The sequence below is a fragment of the Labrus bergylta genome, chromosome 10 (assembly GCF_963930695.1).
Source record: "Labrus bergylta chromosome 10, fLabBer1.1, whole genome shotgun sequence".
In the NCBI taxonomy this organism is placed as follows: Eukaryota; Metazoa; Chordata; class Actinopteri; order Labriformes; family Labridae; genus Labrus; species Labrus bergylta.
In genome coordinates this window covers 22,632,346-22,645,575 of record NC_089204.1, presented here as the reverse complement: position 1 = coordinate 22,645,575, position 13,230 = coordinate 22,632,346, and the positions used below count along the sequence as shown (strand labels likewise).

The following is a 13,230-nucleotide window of genomic DNA, read 5'->3' as shown; positions in this document are numbered from 1 at the left end:
TCTGCTTGTCTCCTCTTCTCCCCTCTGTCTATCCACCCCTCCACCACCACCACCACCCCCCCTCCTCCTCCCTGCTGTCTCGAGAGTGTGTTGGAGCCGGTAGCAGGTACAGCAGGAGCCCATTAGTGCACAGCCCTTGCTCTGATTGGATGAGCCGGAGAGAAACCGGGAGACTGCCTCTGAATAATTGATGTGCATTGTGCAGACGCTGGACAAGGGGAAAAGACAGATCAGAGAGCAAGGGAGGAGGAAGAGAGTGAGCAAAAGAAGAAAAAAAGAAAAGAAAAGACAGAGAAAAGACAGGAGGAGTAGAGAGAGAGAGAGAGAGAGAGAGGAAGTAAGAAAGAAAGAAAGAGTGAGGAGAGTAAAGGATATGTGCAGAGAGTGAGAGTGATAAGGCGCAGGCAGGAGGCTTGGGAGCAGCGAAAGCTTTGAGAGTTGCCACCGGCCTCTGCGGGAACAGGAGCATTTGTGACACTTGAGTCTTTTCTCTGCGCTATGAAGGGAATGAGATGAGATGTGCAGGGACTTTGCTTGGCTCTGGGTAAGTGTGTGTGTGTGTGTGTGTGTGTGTGTGTGTGTGTGTGTGTGTGTGTGTGTGTGTATTTTCACTATCCATGTGTGCATCCCTGCACAGAACTATTTGATGTGTATTTGTGTGTGCATGCATCGGGCAGGATCAGGGGTTAACAGGCCAATGGAGCAGTTGAAGTCTAAGAAGATTAAGTAGAGTTGCAAAAAAAAAGGGCAGCAAAGTAGCTCGATTATGTACTTTCAAGGACTCTAAATATAGAACAATTTATTATTTAAACTGTGCTTTTGACATCACTTTTGCGTCTGCAATTTAGGCCGTGAGTTAAACGGGCTCGTGTGAGTGTGGTCGAAAAAAGCACTGGCTGCTCACACAAGACAGGATCAGGACAGATCAGCTGACCACAGGTTGACCTACATGCTGTTCTGTCATAAGGCTATTCTGTGCAGGCTTTTGTGTGTGTGTGTGTGTGTGTGGGCGCAGTTTGCACAAGCATACTATGATTTATTGGCTTGTTGCTGGGCTGTGTAGGTCACAGTAACAGCTTAGGTTAAGGTCATGGTTTGGTCTTTAAGGTTAGTCGTTTCAAGAGTCAAGTTTGGGGATGAAGGGGTGTTTAAATCGGGGTTATTTTGAGGGGACTGTGGGCTGTAGGTTTGAAATTTGGTGCTTCTCTAGTTCTTCAAAAGATAGAAATATAAACATATGCAAGTCTATCAGTCTGTATTCAGTTTTTGTTTTTTTTGCATGACAAACCCATTCAAATGAACTAATTAACACACAAAAGTGTCCATCTTTCTACTTGGTGTCAAGCCCGTGTGTGTCCTGGTGTCTTCTCAGCATCATGCATTCAACAACTTTCCCCACCTAAGGAGCACATATCCATGTTGGTGTTTAAGAGTGCCAGTGTGTTTGAGCGTTCGTGTTTCTATGTCAGGAGAAGATGACCCACTTTCCACTGTGGATTCTTTTTTTAAGTTGTTGACCTGTGCTTGGGGCCAGAGCCTGTCTGCCTGTCCACTCATTAGGAGAGAGAAGAGGAGGAGGAGGGGGAGGAGGAGGAGGAGTGTAGTCATGGAAGGACAATGCAGTTAGATAAGCGCACGGACACATTTGCTTCTTGGTTTTGAATCTTCCGGTGGTGTTTAAAACCATTTGATGCACCTCAAAATGTCTCATAACTGTAAATAAAAACTCCATTACATGGATGAGGAAAGGTTAGCCTGGCAATAAAAGAGACACGATGCTGCAGGGCTGTTCAATCAGTGTTCAATCTAACCTTAAAAACTGACAACTTAATTAGCAGAGGGTTCGTGTGAACAATAACACGATTGTCTTTTGACCTATGTGGGAAACACTAGAACACAATACGACTTCCAGTTAGCTGTTACGGAGCCGCAGCGCTTCCTGTTCGGCTGAGCCGGGTTGCTAAGTGCTAAAACCGTCTGCATCCTCAAAAAACCTCACACACAGCCACATGCAGCAGCTTTCTACTTCCTCTTTCTGTCTCTGGCTCTAAAGCTTTGTTTGTACGCCACACACACCTCCTGAGCACTTCCCATCAGGCTGTTTAGTGACTCATTCATGACATTTGACTTTGAACTGCGCGTGCACGGTTTGTTTTTTGCAGCTCATTTCTGCTTTTATTTTTCTGTGAATCATTGCCATGCCGGGCCTCCCCCTTTCCTGCCACCAAAAAGCAAGTTGTGTTGCATTCGTTTTAGCTTGAAATCCTGAGAAAGGAATTTCAGGTTGGACAAACTGATGGCAGGTATTGATAGCAGCGAGGGTGGAGCAAACAGTAAACCCACCCCCACCCCACGGCAAAACACACCATTCAGGATGCCGTTCAGGAAACACTGAAATTCTTCAGCCTTGTTAATCACTTCAATTTGCATTCAATGTTCCTGTTGAGGTGTTTTGACAACCCATGGCTGCCCGTCAAAAACTTCCTCCTCTCTCTAATTCACCTGTAAAAGGCCTGCAGCTGGAATGTCATCACTTTTTAATCACCTTCTTATCTATTATGAAACAGTAGCCCGGAGAAATCTCAGAATCCTTGATTGTGTTTTTCACCCTAATGATTTCATTGGAGGAACAACAAGAAGTGTGTGAGGTTAAAAGACATTATATTGGCTCATATTATATATATTATATTGTGAAAGTATGGAGACAAGGAGTGTGTCTGCTTATAATTAGGCGTGTGATATTTGCTAGTTCCCCTCCAGTGGTGGGGATCTGCACGTAGCTGATAAGAGCCGTTCATTCACAGCTTGCCGTTTCTCTGATGCTCGTTCTACTCGTGTGAGGAGCTTTGCCGTATACTTCACAAAGAGCGCAGACACTGACTTGTGTTTGTTTACTCACCCACACACACCTCAGTTGCCATATTTACTTTCCTTTTTTTTTTTTTTTTTTTTTTCTGTTTTTCTTCGTGTGCTTGTGTCTACATACCTGTGTACCAATGTGTGTTTACATGCCTTACATGAGTGCAAATGTGCATATTTACTGTGTGACTCAGATGTGGATATTAGGTGTGTGTTATCGTGGGATCGTTGTGAAGCTTCTCCGATACAGATGTTGAAGGTCGTGACTCCAGGCTTTGTTCTGTAAGCCGGACACGCAGACTCACAGAGCACATGAATAAAAAGATATAGACCACCTGTGATTCATATTCCAGCACTGATGTAGGTCAAATCTAAGGGTCAGTGCTGTAACCTCTGTCATAACAAATGTACCTAAAGCAAACCTGTAGTGCTGTGCGAGGGGTGTAGTCTGTTATGTCACAGAGTGCAAAATATACCAATTTAGCTAGAGCTGCAATGGCTGGGCAACGGACCCAGGGGGATTCGTTTTAATCATATGTATTTGTTTATTTCATTGAGAAATTATCAGGATGTAAGAGTTAAAAAAAACATTACAGCATAGCATTGGGAAATTCTGAAATGTACAGTAAAGAGGACCTCAGGGTACATGGGTAGAAAATGACCAGATAGTTTTTGATGCTCACAAGAAAACTGTCTGGTCCACACTGGACATTATTGTGCATTGACTGCTTTGAAAGACTCCAAGTAAGAATCTGCTGTTGTTAAATTATAGCGGCAGTTTATTAATTACCAATTCAACTTTTTTGGTGCTAATTGACACACACAAAAAAACGTTGCTGCAGCGGGTTCAGAAATCAGTGTTGGTCAGATAATAATCATGTAAACAACCCTACTTTATTCATATAGCAACTTTCTTACTCCAGGTTACAAAGTACTTTACAGCAACAAGTATACAGAAGTATGTCATATATTTAAAAAAAAACAAACAAGAAGAAAAGTAGTAATAGTTAAAAGTAACAGAAATTCACACACAGGGCGAGATATTCTCCATAAAGTGATCTAATATATAAAAAAACACACCCTCTCAGATGACTCTATGGCGCGGGGGGGGTTGCTTGTGCTCCGCATAGGAAATTGGTTAAGCAAAGATGGAGACATAATAATGCTATTTCAAATAAACTGAAAACATAATCATTTTAAATTCAATACATGCTGAAAGGTTTTCCTTTGGGGATAAAATTCGCATTTAGAAATATTACAAACTGCAATCAAACACATGCTTTGGAAACACTTTGCATATCAAATTAAGGACAAAGATTGTAGGAGTGTTGTGTATTCAATAAGGTGTTGTGATAATGATGTATCGTTAGGCCTCTGGTGATTCCAAAAAACAAAACAATCATTGTTCTCCGAAATACTTCTGTTTCTTTTTAAAACGTGGACATAAAGGAATCTTCAGCACAAAATGAGCTTTGCATAATAGTGCTCGTTCTTCTCAATCCCTGACTGCTTGTACAACAGCACACAAAGTGTGGAAATATGACTCATGAGAATGATCACTCCAAGCTGCTATAAATACGACTCTTCTAAAAGAGGTATGATTTTTTTTTAAGCAAGTCTCCATCTAGCTGAGTTTAACTCAACTTTCGACCAACACAACAGCAAAAGATTCACTATTCTGCACCGGGCGTCCGACATATCGCACCTTCAGTCAGATCCAGCCTTCATTCTGCATCATGTTTGGTGTTCATGCTGATTTCAAATGACTCTGCCCCGTTTAAAAATGTGTAATTTGAACCCCACAGAAACCAGCACCTGCAGGAGATGTCAGAGTGACTCAGGTAGAGCTATACCCTCCCTTCTGGGCTGCAGCATCTCTCTTTTTTGGCTTGTGACCCACACATTTCCCGGGGAGGAGGGGACCTGCCCACTCCCTCCATCTCCACCTGTCCCCTGTCTAGCATCCTCTCATCCATCCATCCTCCCTCTCTTTTCAACGTCTGGTGCTCAGCCAGAGGTCACTGATGGAATTCTGTCAAACCGGCCCGACGAGGATACGGAAGTGCAAAATTAAGGGAAACTAATTTACAAAAAAAAAAAAAAACAGACCCCTCCCCCCCCCCCTCCTCCCCCTCCAAAAAAGACACAATTCAAGTTCGAGAACAATTTCTGTGCTAAGTGCTAAGAGTTAGCTTCATTAAAGGCCCGGGTTTTGGTTGAGTGTGATTTCTAACACTAGCTGTCTCTCTGCAGGGCATGTTTGAGTTGTTCTGCCTCCAAGCTGTTGAGACTAAAGCCCATTTGATATGCTCTTCCCTCTGAAGAAGTTGGCTGAACAGAGAGGGGGCAGGATGGGGGATATCATTGACTGCTTAAATGGCTTCCATTACACTTCTGCAAAAAAGCATGACTTCTTTATTTTGCAGGATTTTATATCCCCTCCATATCGTCTTCTACATAATATTCTGTACCCACACAGCTAAGACATACCTGCCAGTGTTTTCCAGACTTCTGCATATTATGATATCTATTATAAATTGCTTTTTTTTTTTCTATCATCCCACACATTGTCTCAGAAGGCTTCTGTGTCTAGTGCTGCAGTGTCCATGCTCAGAAAAGTGTAATTCTTCATGTAGTATTTTCTCTTTGTCTGTGTTTATATATTCCAATTTACAGTAAAGCTGCATGCGTGGTATTACATGTCTCAATCAAAAGCTGACGTGGAACGTGTAGGTGATCAAATGTTTGCTGAACAGCCAGGTTACGTGATCATTCAGATCCAGAAGTGACTCGGGGGATGTACGTCCAGGGCGGTGAGGAGCAGAGAAGCTCATGTAGCTACAAGAGAGAGATTTTGTTTCTCAGCTGTGCTCGACAGAAGTCTACGGTGCCGATCATTGCTCCTACTTCTTCTGTCTTCCAAATAAATGCGGTTGACAGTCACATCAAATGTCTCCTTTATGACGGATGGCTTGGACTCAGCAGCTAGAATGTAAACCTTAAACCGTTTATTTAAAGTTTCGACATATTCTGTGTTTGACAAGATTGATCAGTGTCTGCTCAGTGGGGCCTTCATACTGTCTGGCTTTCAGGTCAATTTAGTCATTTTTTATTGTTTTTTTTATTATGTTTTAAGACTGGAATTGATGTTTTTAACCTGGGAAACCAGTGTGTGTGGCTGTTTGTTTGTTTGTTTGTTTGTTTGAAGAACTCCCTCTGTTGTATGTTTCTCCTTTTTCCCTTCACTTCTGTGTACAAGATATACTGTATATATATATATACATAGTTATATGAGACCTTTATTATTCATAGTTTAAAAAACAGCACTAATCTATATAAGTGCAGCCACCTGTAAATGCCTTTCAAAAAGAAAAAAAATAATAATTTAAAGTAAATGATGAAATTAAAAAAGTGCAGAGTAGAAAGTGTAACATTAGCGGAACCCAGCAGAATGACTTTATTCCCATACTACATTTGAAATCAGTTTTAAAACTTAGAGGGTAGTTGCAAAAAGTTGTTACAAATGTTTAATAGGATGTAAATATCATTAACCACACTGGATTACAGACACTCACATGTCCAGCTACTAGATTTGGTATCAGGAAGGTAAAAGAGGGACAGGAACATCATCTGTTCTTCATCGTACAGTAGCTGTCATTCATCAAACCAATTGAGACACCAGTTGTTTTTGTTTCTTTTTCTTTAAGTTACCACATCAGTCTCTTAATTCTTCATTTGAGGAAACCAAACACGCTGCTGCAGATGCTTTTGAAGAAAAAACCCATAGTGGCAGTATCAGCCGGTGTTTGGTAATAAACTTTCGCGAGCACATGTGATGTGGTCATGGTCTCTCTGTAATGTGCTTTCATGTTTCAAGTTAGCAGGGTGGTTAGCAATGTTTCATTCTACAGGATGCTTGTATGCAAAGCAGCAGTAGACACACCGAGGACGTTCTGCTTCACACTTCCAATCATGTCAGGTTTCTATCTGCAAAGCTGGGTCACCATTAGGCCCGCTAACTCTATTATTTTGGACTGCACACGTTTTAGAGCGTCTGAGAATCAGATCGTCAGCAATCTGTCTCGATTTAACCCGGCAAACGATACGCTCAAAGGCTTTTCAACCACACACAAATGCTTGCACACACGCGGCACTATCAGGGTTCAGAGTAATTAGCGTTGGGGTTTGCTTGTAAAAGAGGACTTGTACACCCACTCTGTCATTAGTTAATGGGCCTTGCAGCCTGTTACCAGGGCTTACTCCGGCTCCCTGCAGCTCCCAGAGGGGCTGAGGTGAGGTGAGAACGAGCCCGGGCTTCTGCTATCAGTCAGCCATACCACATTAAATACAGCCTGCGTTAGGAGGGCCCATATGTCTCGGGGCATTACTCACTTAGAAAGCTGCAGCTTCTAAGAAACTGAGCCGTTCGGAGAGGGTTCAGCAGAGTTCCCTGAGAAATAAGCTTATGTTCTGCTCTCTCTGCCGGCCGGGGACAGAGCAGACCAGTTGTTATGGAGAAGCCTCTCTGTGTCAAAGCCCATTAAAGAAAGTCCAAAATGAACTCTGTAGACCTCAGTCACCTGGAGCAGGAGACATCTATTTAAAGGGTTAAAATGCCTCCTTCACTCATGGATGGCTCTAGTTGTAGTTTAAAGGTATGACTAGTTAGTTTAGCCTCTGTAAACTCAATTACCGGATTTGTAATGGGCTGCAGCTTCTTCTTTTAAAGGTATGGAAACACTTCTTAAACGTCCCTGAAGAGAGTTGTCTTAGATGTGGTGGTGTGATTTTCATATTTAAATACACACAGCCACAACTGTTGTTATTAGGAAAGTAAAGAATACGACATGTAGTAAGTTGTTGTTCGGATTTGCGACTTAAGTAGACATCTATGTTATGTTGTGTCATCGGGGCGGCAGTAGCTCGGTGTGTAGAGACTTGGGTTGGGATCTGGAGGGACGCCGGGTTCAAGTCCCGGTGCAGACGAAACCTAGAAATTGGTCTGAAAGCTGGAGAGTGTCAGTTCACTTCCTGTAGCATATGCGCGTCTCAAAGATTAAGCCGTTCAAGTCTAAGCACACACGGCCGGTACAGGTAACCTGCGAATGCCTCAATAAATCAGAATCGATCCGAGGTGCCATCGAGCGAGGCACTCACCCCCACTAGGAGCGCTCACTGTGCGCAGCCCCCCACCCCTTACTCTGACGTCTTGTGGCTGTTTGTGCATTTTGGTGTATATCAGCCTATATGTGTGTAGCATGTTTAACAACAGAGTGTAAAAATTCAATTTCCTCGTGCAGGATGAATGAGGTATTTCTTAACAGCTGTTCTGTTACTGTGCAAACTTGCAGCAGCTAAATTGTTCAGCGTGTGATAAGGTGCCTCCAGGCAACACTCCACATACGCCTTCTTTAACACGCTGTATCTACAATCTCTCTACCTTCTTACCCAACTGTAAACTGTCATGTCAACACATTATCAAATAACACTGACGTTCTGCAGAGCCGCTACTTGATCCTCCAGATTATACAGTGTTTGGGCAAAGCTAGACAAGAATCACCATTAAACATTCAAACTGCATGCAGACAGACAGAGACGGAAGGGGGAATAAAATCCCCATCCATTCTTCCCTCTCTCTCTCTCTCTCTCTCTTTCTCTATCTGTGTGAGGAGAAAGTCTAGCACCGCTTCCCCCCTCCTCAAACCGAGCTACATCTTTGATCTCGCCTGCTGTAGAATTTGCTCAACATGTTAGCAAAGTTATTATCTGATGGAGTCGTGAATCGATCGTGTGATTGTAGCACTCAGAAGTTGTTAGCATCGCGTCGCTCACGCACTTTTTATTTTATTTTATTTCATTTTATTCAATCTGTGACATTTTAGTTTGCTTTATGTGAGCTTTTCTACAACTGTGGAAGCCAACTTTAGACTCAGTGAGGCTCTAAAAAAAAAAAAGTTGGTCTTGGCTCTTCTCCACCACCAGGTAGCTGTAAATGACTTCACTACAATGCTTAAGTGTTCATAAAATTCAGTGAATGGCAGGGTTAACAATGACAAGCAGGAGACTTTGGCTTCCTCTGTGCGCTTGGCATCTGATCCTCTCGCTCTCTATTAGCAAAGTAAGCAAAACACTTAAATTACATTTAGCAACATTTTAGAGAGGCGGGTCATAACAGGACTTCAGGATTATTATCAGAAAATGACTGAGAGGACTGTGGGTGTATGCAGCGTGTCTGATATGAGACAGGCATTTGAAGCAGTGTTGGGGTGGGGTGGGGGGGGGGTGGAGAGGAGTGTGGTAGTCGTAGTTGTGGGCATGTGCTGGTGTTGGCAGCTGCTTTAACACAGGGGGACTGCGAGGTGGAAACAAGGTCATGCACACTGACTTTACTAAGCTTGCTAAACATGAACATTGCCCTGAGCAGACGCCGCTGTATTATGAATGACTTCTGGCCTTGGCCGTGTAAGATTTGGACGCTCGTAGCAAGTCCCCACCACTTTCTCTCTCTCTCTCTCTCTCTCTCTCTGTCCCTCTCAGAGATACTCCATCACTTGTGCTCACTCAGAGCTGATCTTTAGGTCTAAATGGTGGGTTGCCAGTTGAAGAGACAGTCCCTGGGTGTGGAGGTGGTGATTTAGTGGGGAGATAAGCTCTCTGTAATGGCAGGGTGGAATAATTCCCCTTTAACTAGGAGGCTTGGCTCTCTCCACCCCTCCAGAATAAAACGTTCCACTTCGTCCCCTTCTGTTCTTCGTGTGTCTACTCCTTCTTGAAGCCACTCGTCAGATCAGATATGAATGGATCAGAGCATTTAATGCACGATTTCAACGAGTTACTGATGGTGCATTCAGTTTCTATTATAAATACTGTTTTAAAATTCACAAGGCATTTTGATTGACATTTTTTGGGGTCTGTGTGCTTGTAAATCTTCTCAACGCAATGCCAATTCCAGGGTGACAGACCGTTAAAACATCCCACGTGCATATTTTAAATAAATTCCACATCTTAAAAACCCCAAACCTGGTAACAGCTCTTCCTAAAAGCTGGTGTATCTGGGTCTACACGGCTAAAAATAGCCTGTTAAATTATTAAATTAGGCCCCCCCGAACACCGTAATCTTTCCTTTTGTTTGTTTGTCATGCCGACTTCCTAAAATCAAAAACAAGCAGTGTGTTCCAACGAGCCGAAAAAACTGATTGATTCAAAATAGACAAGTTGATTGGCATTGGGGAAAAAATAGAATAAAGATCGGTAATTCATTGGCAGCTAGGCAAAGAAATATCTCTACTCTGTGTTTCCTGAAGAGGATGAGACGCCTGTACTGTGTAATTAGTCCTCGTAGATATGAGGGGACACGGGGAAGATGAGGAGTGAAGAAAGTGGAGGAGAGTGAAGAGATCACAGTTTCTTATTTCCTGCGTGGATCATATCTGTTACCCTCGATCACTCCGTCTCCGTCTGCCTCTCACGCTCCCTTTCAGCCTCTCCCTCGCTGAGGCAGACAGAAAATCTTGGAGGTCCTTTTGTGCTTGTGGATGGATTTCAGTTTATATTTTACACTGCAGGTAGAGATGATGTGATGTAACTGTTGTGAAATCCACACAGCCGAATAATCGATCGGGTTTATTGAGTTAGGCTGCCCCCTGGAGGCTCAAGCAATAACTTCAGACTGAAAACAGGCATGTGATTCACTGTCGGGAGACCTGAGCAGATAAATCTATTCATTTGATTTGTTACAAGTGATGTTAGAAACAAGAAGAATCCAGCAGTTTTAATTTTTTTGTGATCATACACGTAAAGCCTCAAACATACGCTTCCATGTAACAATGTGCAGATCCATCTCCATGCAGGCAAATATTTGTGTGTGTTTGTGTGTGTTAGTGTGTGTGTGTGTTTGTGAGCCGATGGGAAGCTAAACAGATGCTAATGTGTGTGTGTGTGTCTGTGTTTTCCTCGCAGCCCTGCTGTCGTCGTGGTGCGAGGAGCTGGGTCGTCTCCTCCTGCTGCGTCACCAGAAGAACCGGCAGAACGAACCGCAGGGAAAAGTCCCCATGCAGCCCAGCATGAACAGCATGAAGCCTGGCCTCACACACAGGTCAGTGGGGAGTCTCTGAAACACCTGCTGACAGATGACTTCAGACGCTGCTAATCATTCAGTAAAACCACATTCCCAATTAGGTTCAAGGTTACTGTTTTTTTTGGGGTTTTTTTTTTATCCCGCCAATTAAACGGTGCTTTCATCCCAGGGTCATAAAGTACCCTACAAGTACAGCATTACATTGTTTTAATTCTTTTTATATATGAATCAAATATCAGGCCAAACTTACAGCTGTGCCCCGTACATAAGGTCAAAGAAGGACATTTTAATTCAAGCAGTGATAGAAACTTAAACACTGCCTATTTCCAGTTGTAAACCTGACTTAGAGGCATCGCTACATAAACAAAGTGAACAGACACATTTCTCATTGTTCTTTACAGTTAACAACACATTTGCTTAATTAAGATGAGCTTGCCTTTGCTGTAATGTTAAAAGGTATTCTTTTCTCTACGTTTGATTCTCTGCGATCACACTTTTTTTTTTTTTTTACTCTTTGAATTACAACAAAATGCCAAGTATGCACTGGTCCAACTAATTCATTACTAAGGATGCGTTCCGTTTACCTCGGATTTGGAGCTGGAAAGCCCGGTTAGCTTCCCTCCTTCACCAGCGTCCGGGCTTTAGATGTCAATCAATCATTTTTTTGTACAGCGCCAAATTCATAACCAAGACTTGAGACACTTTACAAAGATCAGGTAAAAGACCTTACTCATCGCTATGTCACAAAGACCCAACGTTAATCCATTATGAGCAAAGCACTAAGCAGCGTTTAGCAAAGTTACAGTGGGCTGATACCCGAGCCGCCATCTGATACCAGTGCTTCATTAAGAAGCTGTATAAACTGGGGTACTTCTGTTCTTTAAGGCAACATCAGGCTTTACTTAAACATGGCTTTCCCAACTCTTATCAAACAATAGCTGTGCAGATATTGGGATTAGCTGGAGAAAGAAGTGTGGAATACCTTCAGAGAGCTTACACTTTTTTCCCCTCCTTGAGAACAGTCCAGCTCCCTCCTTCTTCCTTCAGGGAAAATGGCTACCCAACATGCTGTTGACCAGTTGGTACGCAAAACTAGATGTAAACGTGTGGGGTGTGGGGGGGGGGGGTCAGCCAGGATTGGCCCTTTAGTTACCTTTGCATGTTTTGAATTTCTTGATTTGTGTATACTGTGAGAAATAACATGATAACAGGTGACTTAAACCACAACAGATGTAGGTGTCAGGGGAGAAGAGAGAGAGAAGTATTATGTCCCATGTCTCTTCTTGTATCTACATTTGAATATGTATTACACAAGCTGATTCATTAATGCCTTAAATAAAACCATGAAAATGAGCCTTTTTACACAGACGCAGGGGACTTCCATTGTTTGAATAAGAGCCAGAATTACTTGGAGTCGAGCTGAGGTGATTTAGGGTGGAGAGGAGGAAGAGAGCTGTGAAGTAATGTTTTTGCAGAACATAGTGTGCTCATTCCTCTCTCTCTCTCTCCCTGTCGCTCTCTCTCTCCCCTTCTCTCTAAAAACCCGGAGCTTGTGAAGAAGAGTCCTGTTTGGCTCTGCGCAGGATCTTGAGATAATGTTTTTCCTTTATGAGGAAATATTGAACACGTCGTCCATTCCAAGAGCTAACCTCTGAGCGAAAACAAACTGCTCTCCAAAAACAGCAAATCCTTCCCGTTGCACCGGCCACTTGCGTCTCCCCATGAGGATTAAGCTTGTTTATAATATGTAACCAACCCTCATATTTTCAGTTGATATTTGTTTTCAATCTAAATGCTAAACATTCCAACTGCACTCCACCAATTCCTCTCCAAAGGCTTTTCAGCAACTCAAATAGATAATTGAATCATATTTTGTTTTTACTGGTGTGTGTGTGTGTGTGTGTTTGGACATGGAAGTCCTCATCGGCCCATTTGGAGCTTTTAACTCCAGCTTTCTGTGAAGCAGATAGGCTGGCTGAAAACATGTTTTGAAACCGACTGCCAGACTTTTCAAATTGCCTCACATTTTGGCAAGAAGAATTCCCAAATTATTCACATTTCTGGATGAATGTACAGCTCTGTTGGCTTTTTTTTCTTGGCTCTTTTCTTGGCCGCTTGAATCTTCGTGCGACATCAGTGCTCATGATTTTTGTTTTCATCTCCTTTCCAGTGATGGATCCTTTCCCTATGACTCTGTCCCCTGGCAACAAAACACCAACCAGCCCCCTGGGTCATTGTCTGTGGTTACAACAGTGTGGGGCGTGACCAATACATCACAGAGTCAGGTATGTCCC

The 13,230-nt window shown here is 42.9% G+C and overlaps 2 protein-coding genes across 5 annotated transcripts in view; both read left to right on the top strand.

Moving 5' to 3' along the window:
- Positions 1-13,230, top strand: part of rps24 (ribosomal protein S24) — a 156,433-nt gene that overhangs the window by 134,544 nt on the left and 8,659 nt on the right. The gene's annotated exons all lie outside the window — the stretch shown is intronic.
- The window catches only part of zmiz1a (zinc finger, MIZ-type containing 1a), a 114,423-nt gene that overhangs the window by 93,925 nt on the left and 7,268 nt on the right, over positions 1-13,230 (top strand). For 2 of the 3 annotated variants that reach the window (XM_065959176.1, XM_065959174.1), the window contains exons 6-8: positions 4,665-4,700; positions 10,819-10,954; positions 13,107-13,221. In XM_065959176.1, coding sequence (XP_065815248.1) covers positions 4,665-4,700; positions 10,819-10,954; positions 13,107-13,221 — 287 coding nt within the window. The remainder of the gene's footprint in view (positions 1-4,664; positions 4,701-10,818; positions 10,955-13,106; positions 13,222-13,230) is intronic. The other variant, XM_065959175.1, reaches the window with a different exon arrangement.